Source organism: Mesoplodon bidens, assembly GCF_964165515.1.
Source record: "Mesoplodon bidens genome assembly, chromosome: 9".
Taxonomy (NCBI): Eukaryota; Metazoa; Chordata; class Mammalia; order Artiodactyla; family Ziphiidae; genus Mesoplodon; species Mesoplodon bidens.
This window is the reverse complement of record NC_138166.1, coordinates 32,029,361-32,054,738: the sequence shown is the minus strand read 5'-3', so window position 1 is coordinate 32,054,738 and position 25,378 is coordinate 32,029,361. Positions and strand designations below refer to the sequence as shown.

General features: G+C 40.8%; 1 protein-coding gene across 4 annotated transcripts in view; it reads right to left on the bottom strand.

Annotated features, from left to right (window-relative positions):
- RAPGEF5 (Rap guanine nucleotide exchange factor 5) overlaps positions 1-25,378 on the bottom strand; it is a gene marked incomplete at its 5' end in the record, with an annotated part of 219,135 nt that overhangs the window by 166,686 nt on the left and 27,071 nt on the right. For all 4 annotated transcript variants that reach the window (XM_081243594.1, XM_081243597.1, XM_081243595.1 and 1 more), the window contains 4 exons: positions 7,922-8,090; positions 9,545-9,666; positions 14,564-14,670; positions 16,453-16,503. In XM_081243594.1, coding sequence (XP_081099720.1) covers positions 7,922-8,090; positions 9,545-9,666; positions 14,564-14,670; positions 16,453-16,503 — 449 coding nt within the window. The remainder of the gene's footprint in view (positions 1-7,921; positions 8,091-9,544; positions 9,667-14,563; positions 14,671-16,452; positions 16,504-25,378) is intronic.

Here is a 25,378-nt window from a genome sequence, read left to right as displayed (position 1 = left end):
CACAGGGAAGTGGGGAACGGCAAGAGATAAAGCCAAGGACAGAACAGTCAGGGCCTGTCTATTGCTGCCAAAGAGTTTTGGTTTTATGCTGAAGGCCATGAACTTTGGCTGTAAAGTGAACATGATGGAAGGAGAAGTACCTAGAAGAAGATATAAAATCAAAGGTAGGTTTGGTTTCGTCCTCTTACGATTGAGAGAACCATTTGTTTGAGAAAGGAGAACAGCCAACAGAGAGTGAGGAACTGAGAAAGCAGGCATGGGGAGTGTCCAAGGAGGGGTAGGACCCATAGCCCAGGCAGAAGAATGAGTCTGGAGCAGAAGGAGGGACTCTTCCTCCACCATGCTGGGAAGAAATGATGATAAGTCAGCTGACAATGCCAGAATCCACGTTCTTCTTGGACAACCCAGAGCCCATTCCACACTTGCTGAATGTCAGGCAAGGAGAAGTATTAGGGACTTTCTCTTTCAGAACTACTTCCTGGGCCAGATTTTTAAAAATTTTTTCCCTAAGAAATCATTGCCACAAAAGAGAATGTTCCTCAAGGGACCCAGAGTCAATCTCTACTGAAACCAACACCTACTGACCCCAAGAGGATAAGAAGGTGTCATATGTGACACTCAAGTACTGTCCCACCTGTATCTTCCCATAATATCTATAACCGGACAGATCTATTTTGCTTAACAAAGCAAATTCCTATTACAAAAAGAAAAAGTGGGATGGGAGAAGAATGAGAGTCAGATTTTTTTGAGATCATTGACATCATGAGTACAAACACCTGTTCAACCTTCTCAAGAGAAGATAATTTTTCACAGCATCAGGCTATCAGTTATGCTTATAGAGGAAATTTACCAAACGGTAGTAAATTGTGAATGTGACAGGTTTTATTAAGGTCCAGGGTAAACAGTGACACATTCATCTAAAATTGAATAAAGTTAGTTATTACTAGTATCTCTTTCACATTTTATATTGAAGATTTGAGAACTAATGTTTAATATTTAACTAAACAGCTACATTTCGAATGCTGGCACAAGCATGCCTAAAAGTTCAATTGTTGTTAAAATTCCTGTACTGTTCCTAAATTGATGTACTCTCATAAAGATAAGCTGTCTCTTCCCACACCTGGAATAAGTCTGGTCTGTAAACAATGGAAATTTTGGAGGACTTAGTGTTTCCTTGGGAGAGGGGGTGATGAGTAATAACAAAGACTAAGACAAGCTGGTTTCACAGCATTTTTTATACAAACAATTTAAAGTGATAAATGAAAATTTTCTTCACCTATGATTCTAATACAAAACTTATGCCAAGTTCCATCATGAAAAGTTTTTTGAGAAATACTCAAAAAATGTTTGTTTACTCATCCAGTCTTTCCTCCTCTCCAAGATTCATAAAATGAGAACCTAATTAGGAAGAGTGAGGAGTACAAAGGGTAGGTTTGGGACACAGGAATGACAAACTTGAAGTTGATCTCCCCAGTTAGAGGCTGTTAATCTAGCACCATTTCAGAAATTAAGGATGCCAATGGATTTCTCATGTTGCTTATACATATCAGGTAGAAAAGGACAAGTTAGGCAGGATAAGGGGAATAAAGGGAGCAGGGGTGACAGGGTAGTTGGTGGTGGCACTATTATTGTATATAATGTCCTAAGAGAAGGCAGGAACCTGAATTTGGGGAGTCATCACTGTGGAGCTGATATTAAATACATGACTGGGTGAGGGTACATCCAGAGTGAGAAGAGAAAAAGATGTCTGAAGACTGAGCTCCAGGACACTCCCTGTTTAAAGGTTAATGTTTCCAGACATAGGTTTTATTATTATGCATGGGTGGTAAGGCCAACAGATCAGGAGATGACTGCCACTGAAAAGACACGTCAATATATGGGGAGAATTAACATCTTAGCAATACTGAATCTTCCAATCCATGAACATGGATAGATCCTCTACTTACTTCAATTTGATTTTTTAAATCAGGCTTATGAAGTGTCTGACATACAACTTCTGCACATTTTCTTGGATTTATACCTAAGTATTTTATAATGCTTTTTGTGCCAGTACAGGGAAATACATTTTTTTATATTGACCTTGTAGCCTGTGATCTTGCTAAACTCACTTATCAGGCCTAGTAGGTTTTTTGTAGATTCCTTGGGATTTTCTATGTATATAATTATGTCATCTGCAAAGAGAGATGGCTTTATTTTTTTCCTTCTAATCTGCATACACTTTCTTCTTTTTTCTTGCCTCACTTGCACTGGCTAGTATTGAAAAGAAGTGATAAGAGGCAATGTATTAGCCTTGTTCCCAATCTTAGTGGAAAAACATTCAGTATTTTGCTAGTAAGTATGATGTAAACTGTAAGTTTTATGTAAGGTTTTATCAGATTGAAGAAATTCCCTTATAGCCCTGCTTTTCTGAGAATTTATATCATGAATGGATGTTGAATTTTTTTCAAATGATTTTTTCTGCATCTATGGAGTTTCTCATATAGTTTTTCTTTTTTGGACTGAATCTGTTGAATTACATTGACTGATTTTTAGATGTTGAATCATCCTTGTATTTCTGGGATAAATATCATTTTATGATGTATTATCATTTTTATACATGGCCAGGTCCAATTCAGTAATATTTGACAAGACTTTTGTGTTTACATTCATTTTCTTTTTCTGAACTTTGTCATAATACAGCTGGCCTCATAAAAGACCTTACATGACTTACATATGGTCACATCTGTTACAGGGCTAAGCACAGCACTTTACACAAACCTGATCGTCAGTAAATGCTGTTAAATAAGTAACTCAGTAGAGAGTAGACCCTTTTCCTTACCTGAAAATTAAGAGGAGCAAATTCAATTATCTAGGAAATCCCTTCCAGATATAAATGCTTATGAAGCTAAATTTACAGAATTTCAGAAGTGTCAGCCAAATGGCAATAGGTACCATGCGCAATAAAACCTTTATGTTCTGAAAAAATTAATCTGGCTTCTTTACGTAGTATTTTGAGTCTTTGATTTAATTAACTTTCACGTTTCCTATCACTTAACGGAGTTTTCTGTAAGGCTAACTTTATAGAACAGTAGATTTCAACCTTGGTATGTGTTAGCCTCACATTTAGAACTTTACAAAAAGTACTGATATCCATGTTTCATCTCTCTACTCCAATCCTGATTCAGTAGATCTCAGGTTATACCTGTTTATTTTTTAAAGTATCATGGTTGAGAACCAGTGCCACGAAGATCACTTCCAAGTTCACCTTCTGCCTTCAATTCATGTTGCTGCCTGCCACCAAGCACAGAGGCCTGCCCTTTTGGCAAGTTACACAAGCTGTCTTGCCTCAGTTTCCGCATCACAACTCCAAACTACTGCTGTGGGCATTAAATGAGTCACATGTAAAATGCTCAGAGTAGTGCTTTGCATGTGGTAAGTACATATAAGTTTAACTATTACTGCTATTTTTTGTATTATTGTCACTGCCAGGGCAGCTTAGGCCAAGTGACCAAGCCATTTGTTCCCCATTTTTAAGTGGGGGACCCCTTTAACATAGAAATAGATCACAGACCCATAAACTCTGTACCCGTTGAGCAACTATATGACAAAAACTACTGTGAATTCAAATAAACTGTAATTTACTTATTTCGGCAGCATCTATATACAGTTAAGTCATTCTTTCTATTCAATACAAAGACAATGTTTAGTTCCCCTATAGAGATTGCAGACCCCTGCAATCAATCTGAGCCTCGCCACCCGGCTGGTTGTGACCCACTGCTCCAGCCACATCAAGCTGCCTTGTACCCTCTCAACACGCCACCCATCTTCCTAACTTCCTGCCCTACACACTGTACCAACTACCTCAAGTGCCCTTCTGCTTCTCTACCTAGAGTGTGGAGTCATGAATGTTAACAAATTCATCTTAATCCTCTGGGCTGAGCTTTTCCTAGAGTTGGTTAGTGAGGAATGGAAGGTGAGCCACACCATCCAATTACTGCTCATTAACAGTAACAACAAACAGGTGTGGGGTTTTTGGTGTGTGTTTTGTGTTTGTGTGTGTGTGTGTGTGTGTGTGTGTGTTTAACACACAGGTTAGAGTCAGGGAAGGTCAGGGTGGGATGCAATGAGAGGGAGCTGTTTCAGCAGAGCTCAGGTGATTGAATGGGACGTCTGTGGAAGCCGCAGCCAGACCTCAGGAGCATCAGAATGTCAGCTGATGCTGACATTCCAGGAGGACGCATCAGCCAGGACCACCGGGCACTGATCAAGCCGAGAGACACAGACCCAACTGACACCAGGCTCCACAGTAACAGTGCACCCCAGTCACACTTCAGGGGTCACTAGGCAAGATCAGTGCGGATGGGAAAGGGCCAACCTGACAGGCAAGCCTGGTCTGCTAGGGTCAAGGGCCCACACCACTCACCATATCCCCAGGGGCTGTCTTGCTGAGGAGCAAGGAAAAGGTGCAGAAAGACTGAACCTTTTTACCAAAATATGCTCAACAGCTAACAAGGAAACCTTTTAAATGTCCTTATTAGAGTCTTTTACTGGATTAGGCTAAAATTATGGGGCTTCTCTTTTCCTTCTTTCTGGCTGTCCAGCAGGACAGAGGCTCATGCTGACAACACAACGCTTAGAGAAAAATGAAGAAGTTACCTTTTTCTTTCCCTGCCTGATTGCAGCATAAGTTAAATTTTAGCAATCTTCTATGACTCTTTTAACAGCAGCATAAGTGTTAACTGCCCTGTAATTGGTACAATACAGTTTTATGTATCAAGGTTCACAGACTCAGTTATTCAGAGCACCACCACTCCCACCCCGGGGGCAAGCCGGGAGGGCTGTAATACAGGTACTTGAATTAAAATAGCCAAGCTCCCGCACAGCCTAAATTCTCAAAGTCAGCGTTAGACAGAAGCGTGTCTTACTCGTCCTGGAGGAATTATTAGGCTGCCTTTCCCTACAATGTTACTTCAGCGTTCCTAACTGCCCCACCCCAATAAAAAAGAGTTAGGAAAAAGGACATTCTGGATGATTTGATTTGCCTTTCAGTTTGAATAAGATACCACGATTGTTCTTTCTTCCCCCAGAGACAGTACCCTTGACAACCAATGCGCTCACTTTTTTCAAATTATCTATTCAGTTTGGATAGAAAAGTTATTTTGTATAGCACAGGAATTTTGTTTCTTCACATTAGCCTAGAAACCTGCATTAGCTCCATTTCCCTTCCTGCTTTAAACGTTTTATTTCAAATGGGAAAAAAATCTGTTTCTTTTTTCTTTTTAAAAATGAATCTTTACAGAACGGTGTTTACATAGAGACATGGAGTAGTTTCCTCACATAATTTTAAAGGGATTTAGAGAGAAGACAGCAAATTAGAACGACCCCAATGTAGAACTGCAAAGGCAGACTTCATGGCCTTCAAATATCAAAAAGGTTATTAAAAGAACCACAGGACCGGGTTTTCAGCTTGTGAATGGACAATGTAAGTTAATGAGTCAAGAGGATTTTAGAGGGCCTTTCGGTAGAATAGGTAAAAATGAATGGATAATACAGTGGAATGAATACCGTAGGACTAAGAATGACATAGAAGAGTGGAAAAAAAAATTGAAACAAACAGCAAGAGCAGGAGGTTACTAAAAGTTAGGGCTGTTCATAGACTGCACGTATCACGGAAGTTCTGTGGTCAAGGTAGGACTTGGACTCCCCCTTGAGGGGTGGGTAGAAGTTGACAAGGAAAGAGCAGAACTTCACAAGGCCATGAGGGAATAAACGGGTGTGGGCTAGAATGAATGGAGATGACCAGATTAGAGCAGAAGTTTTGATGGGATCGTATGTGTTGAACCTTAGCAAGGGCTGTGACAACCCAACTGGCAGAGGACAGTGTCCCTAGACATCTTTTCTCTGACCACAGTTTACTCCAAGTCTGGATAACCTAAACTTTAGCTTTCAAAAATATGGCCCAAAACATTATATCAGAGCTTAGAAGTTTGCTTATAACTCTAGTATAGAGTAAATAAATAAACAAATACACACACACACACACATACGCACACACACACACACATACATATATTTCTGCTCCAGAAGAGACTTGCAGTGGGTTCAGTAATTTTATCTTTTTATAGTTTGTACTTATAATATGGGATGAACAGGTCTATAGCTCCCCAATGCCAATTTTCCCAGAGGAATTACCACCCCCAGATGGACAAGTTCACACCAAGAGAAAAAGAACGCGCTGATAAGACACGCTATAGTGATTATCAACCCCAGAGGCATGACACTGTATACAGTGATCAGTGTGACAGAAGACTGCAAGTAATCTGGAATATCAGGAAGCAAATTTTTTAAATAGCTTCATCTTTAGAACCTACAGTAGACTCAGGGATTCGCTGTAAAAAGGTCATCTCACTGGCATTCCAAACTGCTTCCTCAGTGGGAGAGAAAGGAGATAAACCACGAGGACTGCTTGCGAGTTTACTTCAGACACCCTCATACCCCGTTAATCTGGGTACACCCCCTGGGACTGCGCACACTTCCGACTTCAGAATGGGAAATGGTTAAGAAAAGCTGCCAGAGAGCGCCAGTCCCACAGAGTCACAGCCACCTCTAGCTTAAAAAGCATTCCACTCCTTCTTAGAGAGCTTTTTAAAATTTACTGAAATGCTTCTTGACTTTTCCTGGGAAACTTCTGACCTACATTAAGACCACATTACATTAAGAAACATTTTCCTTACTTAGACAATCGAATGATGCATTATATTTGCTTTACCATGGCAAGGTCCTCTATAAACAGTGGTGGTGCCGGTGGCACTGAATTCATAACCATTTCGGAGTCAGGCTAACATTTTTATAGCTTCTGGTTATAACGTCTCAAAAAGGGAAGCTAGAATGACCCCCGTAACTCTTGGGCACATACTCTAGCAGTTGTTAAAAGCATGGGTGTTACAACCAGACAGACACGGAATGCTCCACACACCACCTGTGTGACCGCAGATAGGTTACCTGATCTCTATGCCTCAGTTTCCTCACTTTAAAATGGTAGAAACTGATGAAATAATGAATATAAAGCATTTAGCATAGTTCCTGACATAAAATGCATCCTCTACAATCAACCTATTAGTGTCTCATTAATATTCTGTCATTTTATTTCTTTTCTAAAAGCCTGTAATAACTGTTCCGTACTGTCTTTTTTTTTAAACAAGAGTAACTCATCTTTGTTAATGGTTGTGGGTGCTTCTCCCTGAACCTATTTTTCTTACCCATGAGATGAGGACAACACCACTTGCCCTGCTAATCTCAACGTATTCTAAAAATTGAATACATAAAAGTTGCTAACTGAAATTTTTAACCTGCAACTCATTATACTGAAATAAGCTTGTCACTAATGCTGTGGATAAACAAAGGCATGTCAGAATCATCCCATCATGACTCAAGTCCTGTTCCCACACCCTGTCTAATGAATTAATTTTAATTCATTTTAATCATATAGTGACTCAGCATCTTCATGTGATAATGATTCATGTGTTTTAATTTGCCAAATGTTGCTTCTAGATTATTTTCAGAAATGTCTGTTGAGCTCTTTCTTAGGAAAGTCACGACTTGGAGAGAGGATAAGATGTCAGTTATTATTTTATTCCAACTTAAGCTAAATCATGTTTATTCCCAACCTATATCATCTACTCATATAGCAATGATTAAATGAGAAGCAGCGTGGTGCAGCCGGCGAGGCATGGACTTCTGGAGTTTGAATACTAGTTCAGTCATTTATTAACTGGACTGAATTTTCAGCATTTTACCTTTCTGAACCTGCATCTGAGAAATGGGAATAAAACAATTACTTCTTAAAGGAGATGATCTAAAAAGCAGAGCACAGTCCCCAGACACAGGGATGGCTCTCTAAGTGAGAATAATTTTACAATGGAACAAAACAGCATCTACTTACAGTTCACAGATGCCAGCTCTAGTGGGAATGAGAGGCACAAGCTGCAGTAAAAGTTTGACACCATTTTGCCACGACTCTTCTCTTTCAAATTCACAGTACAAGTAGCTACACTCATCAGACGAAAACTGGTAGAAAACATAGGTATCTTGAAAGCATAAATGCTGGTCCACTGTTGGAAACAAAAAAGGCGTGGATCAGTTTTGTAAAGTACATCATTTAGAGAGCCATAAACTGAATAATAAATTGAAAGGCCTACTAATTATTAGAGAGAAGTCAGGGATAGGACGATAATGAAGTCCATTCATGTTCACAGTCCCATTGAATTAAAAAGGACTTACTGACCACCCTATTTTTATTACTTGAAGCTCTGGCCAGCACATTCACATGTATTTTACAACTGTTCTACTTCAGGGACAGGTGAAATCAACAGCAATTCAAAGGCAGTAGAAGAAACTTTTTTTTTTTTTTTTTTTTTTAGCGTCCCAAAGCCGTACATTTAATTACTGTGGTGGTACACAAATACAACACTATGGCAAGATTTAGATCAGTGGCTCTCAACCAGCACTGAGGGCATTTAGCAATGTTGGGTGACATTCTGCGTTGCCACAACTAGGGGGTGCTACTGGCATCTGGTGGGTGGAAGAAAGGGATGCTACTAAACATCCTATAATGTATGAGACAGTGCCCCCCCACCCCATTAACTAAGAATTATCTAGCACAAAATGTCAACACTACCAAGGTTGGGAGACCCTATTTTAAAAGAAATCAAGACGTGGAGACTTTTCCAAAAAATATTAACACAAAATGTTTTGCTAAGCAGAAACCTGAACCTCACAAGCAAGCTGATAATTATATTCCTCAAAGGCAGTTAACTGTTTTTCTAAAAAAGAGCATCAGGTGCTAGGTGTGACCGACTAAGATTACACTCACATCCCCATCTGTACCACTTTTCCACAGTGGGACCTGGGGTGTGCCTTTCTGAAACTTACTATGTTCTCTGACCCTCAATATTTATCATCTATAGAAAAAAAGGGCTGGCTTCCCAGTGACAAACCAGCACCTGAGTGACAGAGATAAATAAAGAATCCAAACTGCTTGACTTCTAAGTCTTCCATTCCCTGGCTCAACAAAGAAAAGAGATACCCACCATCTATTTTAGCTTCTAGTTAACATCAATTTTCTGTTCTGTTTAAACAGCTTATTTTCATAGATCGTTTATGACTACTTACACAATTAAAATGGCATACACATGCTACTCATAAAGTCAGTTTCTGATGATTATTCTAAGTACAGCAAGATAAATCACACATTTAGAGCAACTAAAGATGTCACTGATTTTTTAAAAAAATTGTGTGCATTATTCTCAGTAGAGAAGAGAGGGGGTTAAGGGAAAGACTCTTACAGGTAGTAGTTAATGAAACAACAAGTACCTAATTATTTTTACAAAAGGTGTGAGAAGTAACAAAAGATGAACTGTCACATTCATTTATAAGAGAATGCAAATATTTACCAGCAAACACAATTTCCATCTAGATTATAATATCATCTAGGAAATCAAACACATTTCGGTCAAGTAGCTTAACAACATAATGATTCTGTGCCTTCAAAACATGTAACACTAACCTGATGACATAATTCCCATATCCAGTAGGAGCTGCCAGACCCCTATGGCCATAGATCTGCATTGGACCAAAGGACAGTGTTCTAGAAGCCAGTCTACCAGTTCCGACCCAACGCAGCTTCTCCTGGACAAAAGCAAAGCCATTCCCAGTGAGACATGGTTGCCACTCATTTGCCAAAAAAAATGAAATTTAATACCGTCACTTTCATGTGCTTTTAAACAAGCAACTCAAGAATAAATGACACGGACCTCTTATCCATCTTTCAGGTTTCAGTTCAAATATCACTTGCCTTACAGAAGCTTAGAATCATATCCTCTTATGCTTCTTCTTCGCATCACCTAACACTTAGCAATTATACATCTCTCCAAATGAATAGTATCTCTTTTCCTCCCTTGAGAATAATTTTCAGGAGAACAGGGACTATGTGGATGTAACAGTTAGCAATTATACATCTTTCCAAATGAATAATATCTCCCTTGAGAACAATTTTCAGGAGAACACGGACTATGTGTATGTAATGTACGATTAATCGCCAACATCAGAACAGTCCAGGCCCACGGTAAAGTCTCTGAATATATACGTTAGAATAAATGAAGGAATAAATTTAGCAGCCCTTTACCTGAAGACAATGCTTCTGCCTTGGTAAGACAAGTACCTCGAGTTGGTGGTGATCAGCTTTGGTTCAAGCAATTACACATTTTTATCTCATCTCTTTGAGAACAAAATAATTCCAGGGTTAGACAAGGCTATACCACAGTGAGTAGTATGAAGTTTTGTTTTCTGATCTTTAAACAGAGAGTACATCTTAATATTTGTCTCAAAGAACAATACATTTGACTGTTCATCTTTTTAACATAATCTAAGCAATCTGCCAAGCAGCATAGATCATAAACCCATAAACCTGGATGATGGATTCCACTAACCACATGCAAGAAATACTCTCTGTAATCCTTAAAATACATAGCTGTATTCAGAGAATGCCCCAATTTGGGCATCACAAGCGGTACTTTCATGCCTACTTTCCCATCTTTATCAGCTTCAGATGAAAAACCAAACAAAGAAAACTTTCTGAAATAAGTTTTTTTAATTTGCAGAAATTTCATTGCAACCTACTCTTCCGTATGGAAAAAAAAGGTCACCCAAAATTTTTTTAAAGAGATGTATCATGTAAAAGGCTATCTTTCTCCTATATTTGGTATTTAAGGATCAAAAGATGTCAACATTTATTTGTATTCCTAAAACAGAAAAATATTGTCTATCTTTTGTGATTGGCATAGTTATAAATACCTAGAAATCACACAGTAACCAACAGTATGAAGAAATGCCATGAGATGCTACATTTTCTTGAGTGATGGAAAAATAAGGTAGTAAACATTTCTGCTCAGATATCTGAACAAATATTCTACTTTAGATAAAGTATCACTTTTCGGGAGTAAATATTTGAAAGATACTCTGAGGCCATTAAGGCAATTCCAGATTGTACCAACTGTACAATTCCAGTTGCAGGTTGGCATTAAGACATAAGAAAGATTAACAGTCAAATAAGTGGATGTTTTTTGAAACAAAACAAGAAACAGATTGCAACAGAACAGGCAATTAGACCAAACCGACAAATTTAACTTCTACAGGACACCTTTCATATTAAAGGCTCAAAGTGTTAATTCCTCAACACCTCTGTCAATTAGCCCGCATCTTTGGGCTTGTAAAGCACTTTTATCGTCTTAATCCTTATTCTCAGAACAATACATACAGCTCCTCAGCCTGCTCTGTGTCTGACACCACCTGGAACACGGCAGGATACAGCAAAACATTTACTAAACAAACTAAACTGTCAAATTGCAAATGGTGACTCGACAGATGCGTTGGCTTGTTTCTTCACAGTTGATGAGGAAGACGTGCCTCAGACCAGGGCTTCCCAAATTTGTGTTTAGTAGGAGTCGCCTGGGGCATCTTGTTGACGTGCAGATTGTGATGCAGTGTGGCTGGGTGCAGCCTCCGAGCCCTCATTTCTAACTGGCTGCCGGGTGATGCCGGTGACCCAGCCCCACCTTCTCATTGGGAAGGGCTCTGTCTTGGGGAGGTGCAGGGCTGAGTGGATATGCTAAAACACGGTCCTGCCATGACTGCTGTCATGTGTAGTTATTACTGAATAATCAGCCTCCCGCGCTCGGAGCAAGCTACTGTTTCGGGGGCACACGATCTCTTTCTACCCCCATCTCCAATTTAACAAGTTATGTTTCGAATCGCTTTCAACAATCCATCTGCACGAGGCAAAACATCACTGGGGTGAGGATGGACACTAACACCACCAAAGCAAACAAAATGAGGTAAGCTGCTGCTGCCGTTAACTCACACCCCCTTGACTTGCACACCAGGTCAGCAACAATCCACTTTAAATACCTAAACCTCCAGGACCGAGGGGAGAGCAGTGGAGAAATCAGAGATGCCTGGAAGGGAGGAATGGGAACACCCACGGCAGTTCTTACACCCCGTGTATTTTCAGTCTTGTACTGAATCCAGCAACTGTTCCGAGTACATGCAGATCTAACTAGCGTTGCGATACTTAACAGGAGCATTGTGATATGGAGGTGACTGGCTCCAAGGCCAATGTGACTGCCATAACAAAACATTAATTTTACTAATCTCTGAAGTTGAAAATTTGATTTCTCTTGGCCTCCTTCTGTCTCCGCTTACATTTTTAGTAATCAATTCATAGTAGTGCAGAGAGAACCCTCATCTCAAATGTCAGTGGGGCAGTGGTGTTTACACACTTACATGAAGCCTCAAAAAACTAGTATGATTTTTCCTATAGTACCAAATAAATGGAAAACATTTCAAAGTTGTGAAAGTACTTCTCATAGGGTACATGGAGAACACTTTGCTCAATTTACTACCAGACAAATGAAAATGACCCAGCCTAGGCAATCATATTAGCACTTTGTCTTTAAACCCAGAGCATTCATCAGTCCTTAGATTATAAAAGAAAGGAGGCTCTGGCCTGATCATCTGGAATCTGAAATAGGACAACTCATGCTCTCTCCACATTCTACTCCCACTAAACCCCAGGTATGTTCTTACTTGGATGGATGGTTCTTTTCCATGAACCTGATTAATGTACATCCCCCAATTCTTTTTCAATCTATATCCAATCAGAAACAAAACTGAGAACAAGGACAGATCCTACATACAGCCTCATGTGGGAACTGAAATGAATCCTATGAGCCTGCTGACAACTAGACCCGAAGACTTACACAGGCAGACCTCATTTTATTGCACTTTCATTTACTGTACTTTACAGATATTATGTTTACACATTCAAGGTTTGTGGCAGCCCTGCATTTAGCAAGTCTATCGGTGCCAATTTTTCCAACGGCATTTGCTCACTTTATGTCTCTGCATCTCATTTTTGGTACTTATCACAATATTTCAAACCCTCCACCAACAGAAAAGATGATGACTTGCTGAAGGTTCAGATAACGGTTAGCAATTTTTAGGAATATTTTCCAAATTAAGGTATGTATATTGTTTTTAGATAATGCTATTGCACACTTAATAGACTAGAGTGTAAACATAACTGTTGCATGCACTGGGAAACAAAATAACTCATGTGACTCACTTTATTGTGCTACTTGCTTTACTGCAGTGGTCTGGAACCAAACCTGCAGTATCTCTGAGGGATGCCTATACATGCAGTGTTCGTTTTTTAAAAAAAGGGGAAAAAAATTAGACTTGTCTAAAGTTGATACCACCATCTATTTTTTAAAAAGGCGGGGGGAGCGCTACGTGAAGTAATCCAACAATCACCACAGCCCGTCTTCCAGCCTGTTGCGTCTGCTTGGCCTAGGCTCTAAACCAGTGGTTTTTCAGACCCCGGGCAGTGAATTCTTTATAGGAGGGTGTGGCAGTGACCTTTGAGCTTTCTCAAGAGGTTCACAATTCCATATACACAAAAGCATTGTTTGTCAACAGAATAAATCATATCTAACCTATGCCGAATGTGTCAAAACCTACAGAAATACTAATGTGATTAATTAAACATGGGATTTTAAAGCGTTAATTCATTATAGTTCTCTCATCTCCACTACACAGTTGGTCAATGGTGCCAAGGTTACCGATTTTGCCAAATTTTTTTTATCAGAAAGAAGTTGTTGGCATGAGATAGTTGCTGACAGGGAAGGGACACGAAGAAATTATCTAGGGTGTGAAAACTCCCCAGAGCTTGATGTGGATAGTAGTTACATAAGTGTGTGTAATGATTAAAAATTCATCAAGCTGTACCCTTAAGATGTGTGCATTTTACTGTATGTAAACTATGCCTCAAAAAAAAGGATGGGGGGTCGTCTTACTCAAATAGGTTGGGAACCACTATCCCCAAAAGCCAGGCCGTGATGGAATTTTTCCCATCTGTGGCAAATGGAAAAGAAGAAAATGACTGTAATGAGTTTGTGATAAAGCTACATTTAGTTAACTTAAAGAAATGTCTTTATTCTGGGACTCTTTCCTAGTTTTTTTGTTATCATTTATTCTGAGTACTCTCCCTATTCTTTTTTTTTTTTTTTTTTTGCGGTACGCGGGCCTCTCACTGTTGTGGCCTCTCCCGTTGCAGAGCACAGGCTCCGGACGTGCAGGCTCAGCGGCCATGGCTCACGGGCCCAGCTGCTCCGCAGCATGTGGGATCTTCTCGGACTGGGGCACGAACCCGTGTCCCCTGCATCGGCAGGCGGACTCTCAACCACTGCGGCACCAGGGAAGCCCTCTCTCTATTCTTTATGGTATTGCAATCTTCCAGCTGTAATCTCCCTATCTTCAGACTAGGAGTCCAACTGTGAAACACTCAGCTAAGTTTAATTAAGAGAAAAGTCACCACACCACCAGTATCCCAAATAGACACTTCAAACAAACCAACCCTCCTACTACTGATAATTGCCCATCTCTCTGTGATCAGGGTTATGACTTTAACATGTTTTTGGCGTTTTTTCTCAAGGAGAATTTCTGACAAGGTGTTAGGAAACTGTGTTACCTGTAAAATCCCTTGAGGTTCACCCTGTCCTTTATCAGGTCAGCTGCCTGAACGATGATAATATTCCTCAGTGCTCTTCCTGCACAAGAAGAATTCTCTCCATAAATCTACACAGAAAAGACAAAGACTCACTGAGAATTCAGAACAACGATGTGACAATTTGTGAGCTGCCAGTGACATACTATATAGAAAAAGTTACGGCCAAGTCCCTAAGCTTAAAACACTTAACTGCTTTAACTATAAATAATTTCCTTTTACACAGTTTCCAGGGCAAAATACCTGTTTTTTTAAATACAGTGTTTGTACCAATACAGCAAATTGAAGAATATTTATATATGAACTCTGCCATATTGATAAATGCATACTTTTAAATGTCTTGGAAGCTGGGAAAATAATTTTTTCCTATCTAGCAAGCATCTCACACCATGACACAATTTAATAGCAGGCTGCTGTGTGCTTTGCTTTTAAGCTTCACTCAACTGCAGAGTTTATAGTTAATGCCAAGCATCCTGGTTTCATCTACTTCACAATTCCATCTAGCAGATAAAAATTTCATATAGCTTCTTTTTTTAATCTTCTGATTTGCCCATATGCATCTCTGATTCTTGGAGGATGAAGCAGGGTATTCCTTAGATCTGGAGAGGTCTATGTCCCACTTTATAAACTACCTCCTTTTTCTATAATTGGCAGCTTCGTCCACAGGGCAATGTTGTTTCACAAAGGAAGCTAAATGAAAATGAACCGTCTAAGTAAAGGCTCATGAAAGTGAAGATATACTGAGGGTTCATGTTAACATCCGTTTACTTGTTTCTTGCTGAACTCTCTTTTTTTTTTTTTTTTTTTGCGGTACGTGGGCCTCTCACTGCTGTGGCCTCTCCCGTTGCGGAGCACAGGCTCTGGACGCGCAAGCTCAGCGGCCATGGCTCACGGGCCCAGCCGCTCCGCGGCATGTGGGATCTTCCCGGACCGGGGCACGAACCCGTGTCCCTTGCGTCGGCAGGTGGACTCTCAACCACTGCGCCACCAGGGAAGCCCTCTTGCTGAACTCTTTTTGCACCTACAAAATACTTTATATCTTCTCCCAAAGCAAACAAATTGATAATATATTGACTATAACTTGATCCAGAACACTTCAACCTCATCCTTATACTCCCTTAATTTTCCTGTAATCACCTCCAAAACCCAACCTAAGAAGAAAATGTGAAGGACAGGAAATGATTTATTTTTAACGTGTTATATCTATTTTTTTAAAAAAAACAACTTTAGTCATATAACAGAAAGTATTACCATAAAAGAGGTATGAGTCAGCTGACACTTGACTAGTCCTGACAATGTACCAGTATTCATTCATTCAGTCATTCAAAAACACACTAAGCAGCTATCAGGTCCCATTCTAGATGCTGGGGATGCAGTAGTGAGCAAGGCCAAAAAGGTCCTGCCCTCACAAAGCTCACAGTCTCCTGTTATCCTGAAATATGCAACCCTGTCAGCTGATATATGTATTTTTTAACACAACATAATGAAGGCATCCCCACCTTGTTTCAATGAGCACTCAGGGATATTCTACTCTTAGATAACAATACATATAAATAATCCCCTTCTACACAAAGTTTTCAGAGTAAAATATCCAGTATTTTTAAAATACAGCATTTCTATCATACAGCAAATTGAAAATATTTATATTATATATGAACTCTGCCATGTTCATAATGCATTCATGTAGAGGACGTGGAAAATGGGAGAAAATTTTTGTCCTATCCATGACACAAGTATCAGAGCACTTCAAACACCTTCGGCCGTGTCATCCCAGGTGAAGGAGATGGCATAATCAGGAGCAAAGGGAAGAATCACTGTTTCAGAAAATGCTGTAAGAGAGGTAAGAATCATACCTGGGAAGGAGTAGGTTCAAGGTATGGATTGGAAATTCTTCTTGATAGAGTCTATTTGAAAAGAAAGAAAAGGGGAAAATTAGAACCAAACAGAAAGCTTTGTACTATAAAGGCACAATATATGCAACCGCGGCAGGCCCAGCAGTTGTCTAAGCCAAAAAAATGTCATGGGCCATGGCGGATGAACATCTTTATTCTCACTCAGTGTAAATATCTGGTCAACATTCATCCCAACGGGACAGGATATTCCATGGGAACGGCTCCCAATCTAGAGAGCACAACTTTAAAAAGTGCAACAGAAAAACAGGGATGTTTGTATACGTATCACTTTGTTCTCAGTGTGATTTTGATCCCATTTCTCCTTTCCCTTCTATTTCCACTCTCACCAACCCTAACTCCAGCTCTCATCCCTGCACACCTGGACTGCTGTTTCGGCTTTTCAGTGGATTTCCCTGGGCTCCAGTCACGCCCCCTCAGGCCATCCTGCAAACCTCCACTGAACAAAAGTCCCTATAGAGCCCCTCAACTGACAGTAGGTCCCTTCTTGCTTGTCAGTCCGAACCCCCAGCCTGCCCTTCTGGGCCCACCACAGTCTGCCTCCAACAGATTTCTATTCTCCTTCTACCTCCGTGCGTGGCTTCTTTGACTCAACATGAGATCTACTCATCAGAAGAAGCTGCGATTCATACCTGCCTCTGCTCACACCGTCCTCCACGACCGAAAGCCCTCCGTCTTCCCTGCTACACCCCTGAACCCCACTGAAGTCCAGGTCTGTGCAGTCGCCTGTTGGGTGAAGCTCCGCCCACCCACCCCAGTCCACTGCAGTTTGTCCCTCTGGGAGCTCCTTGTCTTCTGACTATTTCTATGGCGGCTCCTGGGTGCTCTGCAGTACTGGCTATCTTTCTATGTGTGCATTTGCCCCAACTAATCCATACGCTCCTTGAGGGATTGATTGCTGGCAGCTTAACCTGCTTTGCTTTCACAGCCTCTAGCACACAACCTCACACACAAAAAATGTTTGTTTTTCTATTCATTTATTACAGATATTTATATCTCTGCATCAACTGAGTATTTGCTGAGTGACTTGAATTGTAGGAGCTTATTTTTCCTACCTAACAATCCAGTAAGCAGCACCATCACCCTCATGTGTATAAGCGCAATAGAAAACTATTATCATTTCCCGTTGCGGTTTAGGAAAAGGAACAGAGAAATGAACATTTACTAAGCTTTCAACCTATGTTTAAAAGCTCTTTACACCGCTATTCCAAAGCCTGCTGTCTTTTGAGATCCCATAGTTTTTAGTCCGCCGCGTCCACTTCTTAGAATCATTTACAAAACATACCCTGCCACTCACTGCCTTCCAGTGTCTGAACCTTCTACCAAACTTTAAGCTAAGACAGAATTCTAACTCAGCCCCTTGCCCACTCCACACAGCTCCCATACTACTTATCTTCTAATTAAACTGAAATAAATATACAGATTCTTTATCCAGGAATGCCAATTGGTACACGCTGCTAAAGATTTGCAATAGCTTCCAAGAAAAAAAAGAAAGGTTTAAGATAGGCCATTTTTAATTGCTATGTGTTAAAATAAAACACCCACTCACCCCTTCTGGTCTAGTCTATACACATTCCCAACCAGCCCTTCCTAGGCCTTCTGTTGCCTGAGCCTAGGCATTGTACTCACTTACTGAAATACTGAACAGTTTAAAATATGCATCTACACCAGATTTATAACTTGAAGATGAATCATCATGATAAGTGATTTTTCTTTTTCCCTAAACAGCCTTTTAAAAGTCAATATGGCAGACCAGAATGACAATCTTTATTACTCATCTAATTGCCTAAATCAGCTCAGAAAAGCAACTACTTCACATAATCTAGTTAAAAAGAAAGCTTCCAGGTAGAAACAAGCTCTAAAGAATTAGGCAGGGGCACTTGCACAAAAGAAAGCAGAAAGGCTTCCTTTCTCTCTGCCGCCAGCCCAAATCTGGCTGTCTCGACACTAGTGTTACACTAGCACAATTCCACTTCACAGAAACTTCGCCCGTGGATGGCTTGTTACAAAAGATTGGTAAGGTGAGTCAATAAAGCCATGGGGTCCTTCCATGCCGACGAGATAACAGTGTTAGATAAGCTCCTAGCCCACAGGGAATCAACCAGAGCAACCTAACAGGAACTGCCTTTTACAGGACACAATACCTAGATTTGTTGTCAGAAACTCCTGCAAAGCCTGCTCTTAACTGGCCCCGAGGGAGCTGTGTTTCCTGAACGCTCCAGGACAGCAGCTCTCAAACTCACCTGAGCCGGGGAAGCTCAGCACTCTCTGTACAACTCCGGAAAGGACTGATCTGTTCAACTTAAAATAACTACCATAACTGTACTTTTTTTTTGAGACCACTTTACGTTAGCTGCCGGTATTGACTAAAAATAGCAAGTGCCAAAGACTTAAAAAAGAACATGGAGGAACTGACCATCTATTACCTCATTTTTCATAGATACTGTGAAAGGACTGTTACATAATTTTACTGGGAAAACACCATGGGCCAACTTACAGGAATCTGAGAATGACTGCTCTAAAGAACCTCACAAACTGCTCTCCCAACATTTCCCTGAAAGAGTAGCACAAGGACACCCCTGAAGATGCACCCCTCTCCATTCAATATTCTTTCCCTGATATTCAATTACTCAACTGTTTTCATCCCATCTTGGACTCCCTCGGTTTTGTTTCTCCTCTCAGCATTTCAGGGCTTCATCTCATCACTCCCGTGGCAACTAACTTCCGTTCATTTCCCTTATGAAGCACCTACTGATCTCCTTGCCAGGCACAGTGGCAGCTCCAGAAACATAAAGGTGAACAAGATACCATCCTCTAACTTAGAAATCATTTATCAGAAGACACGGGATCTCAAGAACGTTTTAAATAAATCAGGAAGAACATTTCTTCTTCCTAATTTCCTATCAATTTACTCTATAATCTTGGATGTCTGGTCCAGTTGATGCAGGCGTCCTTTTTAAACGGCTCTCACCATGATATCTCAAATATAAAGCCCAGATGAGATGATTCTTTTCCCCCCTTTATTTCCAATTTCCTAGAATTACTTAAGCTAGATGCAATGATTCTTTCATGAAGGACTTATACGGACCATAGAGAGAAGACTAGTAACAATACAAATGAAATTAGATTTTAATTCAAATTTGCTTCTTCTCCTCTGCAATTTAATGAACCATAGAAAATGATTCCCTAAATGATTCCGTGCAAACCTCATATTTTAAACATGTGTTAGAAAATTGCAACCCTTTAATATTCACAAATGAACTTCCAGAAAAAATTTATAATAAATTTTATTTACTCAGAAGGATAACTCAGAGTAAACTCAGAAGGCTTTACTCAGAAAGATAACTGGTTAGCAATCATATATTACTTTCATTTTTTTTTTAAAGTAAGGTGTCCACTAAAGTTAGATGGTAATAGTCTCTGAGGCTGGGTCTGAACCAAAAATGGAACTCATTTCAGAGTCATTGGAAATATCGTGCTAAACTATATGGTAGACTTAAGGCACATTTTAAAATCAGCTTTTAAAGGACATGACATGCCTTAATGCTCTCCTTGGATTGAATTAAAATACTTAGGCTACAAGGGAGAGGAAAGGAAAAAGAATGAATCACTTCAATCACCAGCAAAGTATGACCTGCTCTGTTAAAATAGGAACCAACAAGAACTACCAAATCTGTTGATAACTTGAGAATTCAGTTCACAATGCAACTTGCTGTCACCTTCAGCCACTGTCCTTTACCCACTCTGGGTGACCAAGTAGAAATGAACATGTTAAAGTGGAATAAGTGTACTTAGATTCCTTAAAATTCTAAGAAGCCAAAAATCTCCATAAGTAACTAGAGGGCACATGTGTTAAGAGACTATGCACTAAAACAATTAAGGCTGTGATCCAGTAGGCTGTGCAGTAGAGTTCTAAGGCCTGGGTTGGGGAGAGAGGTCCTTTTTAAGCCCCATCATACCCTTGCATCTCAATCAAAAGTTGATCCAGGGCTTCCCTGGTGGCACAGTGGTTGAGAGTCCGCCTGCCGATGCAGGGGACACGGGTTCGTGCCCCGGTCCGGGAGGATCCCACATGCCGCGGAGCGGCTGGGCCCGTGAGCCATGGCCGCTGAGCCTGCGTGTCCAGAGCCTGTGCTCCGCAACGGGAGAGGCCACAACAGTGAGAGGCCCACATACCGCAAAAAAAAAAAAAAAAAAAAAGTTGATCCAGGTGAAAAGGACAGGGTCCCACCCAGCCAGGAAGTTGGCTTGAGAAGGACACGGTCATCACAAGTTCGGCATAATGCAAACTGGAGACATGAGTCAAGTGCTGACGTGGAAGCACAGGGCCGGGCACCACAACTCTTTCTGCAAACTCGGATGCCAGTTCAGGCCCAACCATTCCTTGAGGCTCCAAGGGATGTGCTCCCAAAGTCAGTCACAACCACAGAGGCCACTGTAACAATATCTTCTCAACATAGCCTGGCCAAACCGAAGTCAATGATGTTCTCAGAATTAGAGTTTTCCACTGCCCTGTGATGTGTTAAGAAAACAGAATGAAAGGGAAGGTGGCAGAAAGGCTTACTGAGCACCTCCTTTGTCTTAAGCACTTTCCCACATTAGGAGCTGCACCCACCTATTCATACATCTACAGACAAGAGCCCTGAGGTTCAGAGAAATTAAGCAATTTATTTAAGGCCCCAGAGCTGGGAAGTTACACAGCCAGGGCTGGAAGAATATTGCGATTGATTCCGAAGTCACCACTCTACCGTAACATGCTGCATGTTACTAAGTAATAAATGAGTTTCTGCTGTGTGCTAGAGATTGTACTGAACATTTTACTTGCAATATATTGCTTAATTTTTGAAAAACTATGAGGTTTTAATCCCATTTTACAGATGACAAAACTAGACTTAAAGAGGTTAAGAAATTAACCCGAGTTGCAACCCAAGCCTGTCTTTAGTTACTTCCCCATATATTTATCTTATCACATGGAATGTACTGATTTAAGAATCACATGACAAACAAGTGCAGATAACTGCATGAAGATGTCACAGATAGCTGTCTCTGCTAGATCCAGCAGTTCTCAACTCCGGATGTAAATTAGAACCATCTGGGAAACTGAAGAAATAATCAAACAGGAGCTCAGGTACACAGAATTAGAACCTATAGAAGAGGGACCTGGGTGGGTTTTTTCCAAGCTCTTCAATGTAGTTTTAACGTGCACCCCGGTCTGAGAAAAACTGTAAAAACCAGTGGTGGGAACTGGCAATTTGAACCTCTCATCACCCGCCTCCTGCTCTGAAGCCTGACGCACTCCTCAAGTGATCCGAATACGGCAGAGGTGCAAGCCATCCGAACAGCCCTAGACTCTGAGTCTGAGCTTCTAAGTCTGGCTTGTGTAGAACAAAGAGCCAGTGTCTCAGGAAATCCCACCTTGCACCTGTTCTTTGGTGTGTGTTTTCTACCCACCCCATCCCAGACGCAGCCCTAAACCAAGGAACCTCACCTCCCCGGAGCGGCTTCGTACCTACATACCTTCTGAAAGGACATCCCCTTTTAATGGCATCCACAGCATTAGACAATTTTTACTTCCCACTGCTAAAGGACTCTCTTCTAGTATAAACATGTTTGCCCCACTTAAAAGCTAAAGGAGAAAATTAAAGTGGGGCTTAGGAATACTTATAAGTGTTTCACAATCTTGCCTGCCTAGGGAGACAAATCGGCAGCAACCAGCAGCTTCTGGGAAAATATATACAATAGGTACCACAGAAACAAACCCCAAAGTGTCGTCAACATGATTCTATTCATTCCTTGGGCAAGTATCTTTCTTCTCTGCGTTTATAAACAAGAGAATGATTTTGCCTAGCAGGGTGGGCTTCCCTGGTTAATTCAATCACAGAAAAACCTTTACAATTTAGGCATCAAGTCACTGAAGATTTTGGGTCAACAGTTAAATTGGCAGCTTACTTATCTCCACGTGTCACTGAATCCCCTACTTGCAGTACAAACAACCTGCCCGGTCACACCTGGACTCTAGCATGAACCCTTTCCACAGCAGCCAACGTGAAGAAGCTCCCACTGGCCAAATCTGGGACGATTTGAGCAGCAAAACAATGAAAGTATTGCATTAAACCAGTGGGCTAAATACCCATAAGTCCATACTGATATAAATCATTGAATTAAAAAAATGGGGTGGGGGAGGGGTGGGGAGACAGCTCTTTCTTATAGAATTCTTTCAATTACTAAATGCAACGAAAGGAGGCAAAGAGAATACCACCATTAGACAAAGAACACAGTACTAAACGTTACAGGCAAGAATCATTGATGGATGCCAAAATTAGTGAACAGAAGTACGGCAAGATACAGGATATCTGCATAGTGTCAAAGTGTCTCCCCACAAGCTATTAAGGAATACTGAGGAAAAAATAGTAACCTTTCAGTGGAGCTTAGCAGACACCTCCTTAACTAAGTGATTAAACTTATCACCAACCATGAGACTTGACAACACTTGCCTGCTGATATGATACCCTGAGAAAAGGCACTTTGGGGTATTTTTGTCAACATGCATACCTGAATTTAAAGAGAAACAGCAGACGACTCCAAGTTGAGGGACATTCTTCAACAAAGCTAGCTCGTACTCTGCAAAAATTGTCAGTCATGAAAGACTAAGAAAAACTGAGGATCCCCAGACTGGAGGAGAACAAAGGAAACTGACAAGGAAAGGCAATGTGACCCTGAGGGTGATCCTGGACTAGGAAAAGGACCTTAGTAGGACAGCTGGCAGAAAGTGAATGAGGTCTGTATTTCAGTTACTTGAATGGCAATGTTACTTGAGTGTCAATGCTGGTACTGTGTATCAAGTGCACTGTGGTTATATAAAATGTTAACATTTGGGGAAGCTGGGTGATGGTTACAAGGCAAAGTCTCTGTATTATTTGTACGTTTAAGTCTGAAATTATTTCAAAACGGTAAGTGCAAAAAAATAAAAGCCTCCTTCCTCCCTACAAATAAATCCTCAAAAAAATTCAAAATACAGCGTGTGTTTCTTTACTAAAAGCTGCTCCCACTGTAACATTATCATCCTGGCTACCCAACAGAATGACCCTCCTTAACCACTCTGGCCTCTAGCACCTTCACACAAATCAGATTAACTTCCCTAAAACCTCTCCTCACGTATCACCTTGTTATTAAAAAATAAAATTTATTTAAAAACAAACAGTTTATGCTCCCTACGTGCTCACAGACAATATCCCAAGACTTCACCCAAGCGGCCAGTCCCCTCAATGTCTACATAATCCAGGCTGCACATCTCTCCTGCAAACTTCCCGCTCTAGCCAGGCAGCTGGTCTGATTTTTACTCTGCAAACCGTGTGCATTCTCACCTCTGTGCGCAAGCCCTTGCCATGACCTCTGCTCCCTGCATTTCTCTACATTCCTTCCACCCACACAAATGCTACATGAAGCCTACCCAAGCCTTGAGCCTCCTGTGACCAATCCCTTCCCCTAAACACTCCACACTTGTCAGTATTTGCCACTAATATGCCTCCCGGCTCCATTTGCATGTGTAGATCATCTCTCCTCAACCAGCCTCGTAAACCCCTAGAGGGACTTCAAACTTCTGTCAATCTAGGACCTTCTACAGTATACAGCAGGGGCTGAACTGCCAATGGCAACTTCTCCCCATTGCCACACTGCCTGGTGATCCGGACTCTCAGGCCAAGTAGTAAGGTATGATACCACCCCCTCAAATCCTATGAAACCCATCAACACCTCTACCACCCTTCCCCCCTTGTTTTCTCTAGTGTCTCAACTCTGTCTTAAGTGGTCACATATGAAGCAAGAGTATATTTTTATACACTGAATAATTTATGTGCTTGTTTAAGAACTTTAAGATCCACTTGAATACCAATTATTTCTTTGTAGTGGAAAACACTTCACTAAGTCACTTTGTGCGGGGTCTTCAAGAGGAAAGAATGCTCTCTTTTCCTTTCCTATATTAACGCCAAGTCAGAAATGAGCAAAAGAAACACAGGAATAGGTATCTTGCTTCACTTCATTGGCTCTGGAAATAAATTAGTCTCTTAGATGTTTCTTGTCAATTTGTACATAAATTGTTTAACCCTGCAAAACAATAAAGGTGATAACATACAGTCTTCTGGCAGAAGGAAGACTTACAAACTAGTTCTGGTTTTTATTTCTCAATTACTCAACTAAGCCATACACTGAACCTCAGAAATAATAGCACCAAACAGGACATCCTGAGATCTCCTGGTGCATTCCACGGCCTTCATCTAAGCGACGTGAAATAGGTGGGAACCTGGATTAGGGGGGCCACAGGCCAAACTCAGCTGCCACACAGGGTTCATGGTGTTATTGGAACACAGTTAAGCTTCTGTGTTTACATATGGCCTCTGGCCATTTTCCTGACAAAAAGATTCACTCTCTGGCCTTTTACAGAAAAACTTTACCAATCCTGGTCTAGATTATCAAATTTTACAATGCAGGAGGAGCTCTGTAATCTCCCTAGCAATATATTCCTATGAGTAACCAGTAAGAATTGTTTTCATTTTGAATGAAATGATCTCTCCCTGCCATTTAAGATTATTTCCTCCAAAACTGTTTAAGGCACATTTCCACCTTCACTGACGTGTTACATAAAAGCAAGAAATAGGTCAAAACAATTATTGGCTCCCAAGATTAAAACAAACATGAACTTCCCTGATGGCCCAGTGGTTCAGACTCTGCGCTTCCACTACAGGGGACATGGGTTCGATCCCTGGTCAGGGATCTGAGATCCTGCATGCCACACAGCGCCATCCAAAAAAAAAAAAAAAAATGTTGGTGAAAACAAACAAGGAGCAATTAGTTTCACGAACTCCTTTTTTTT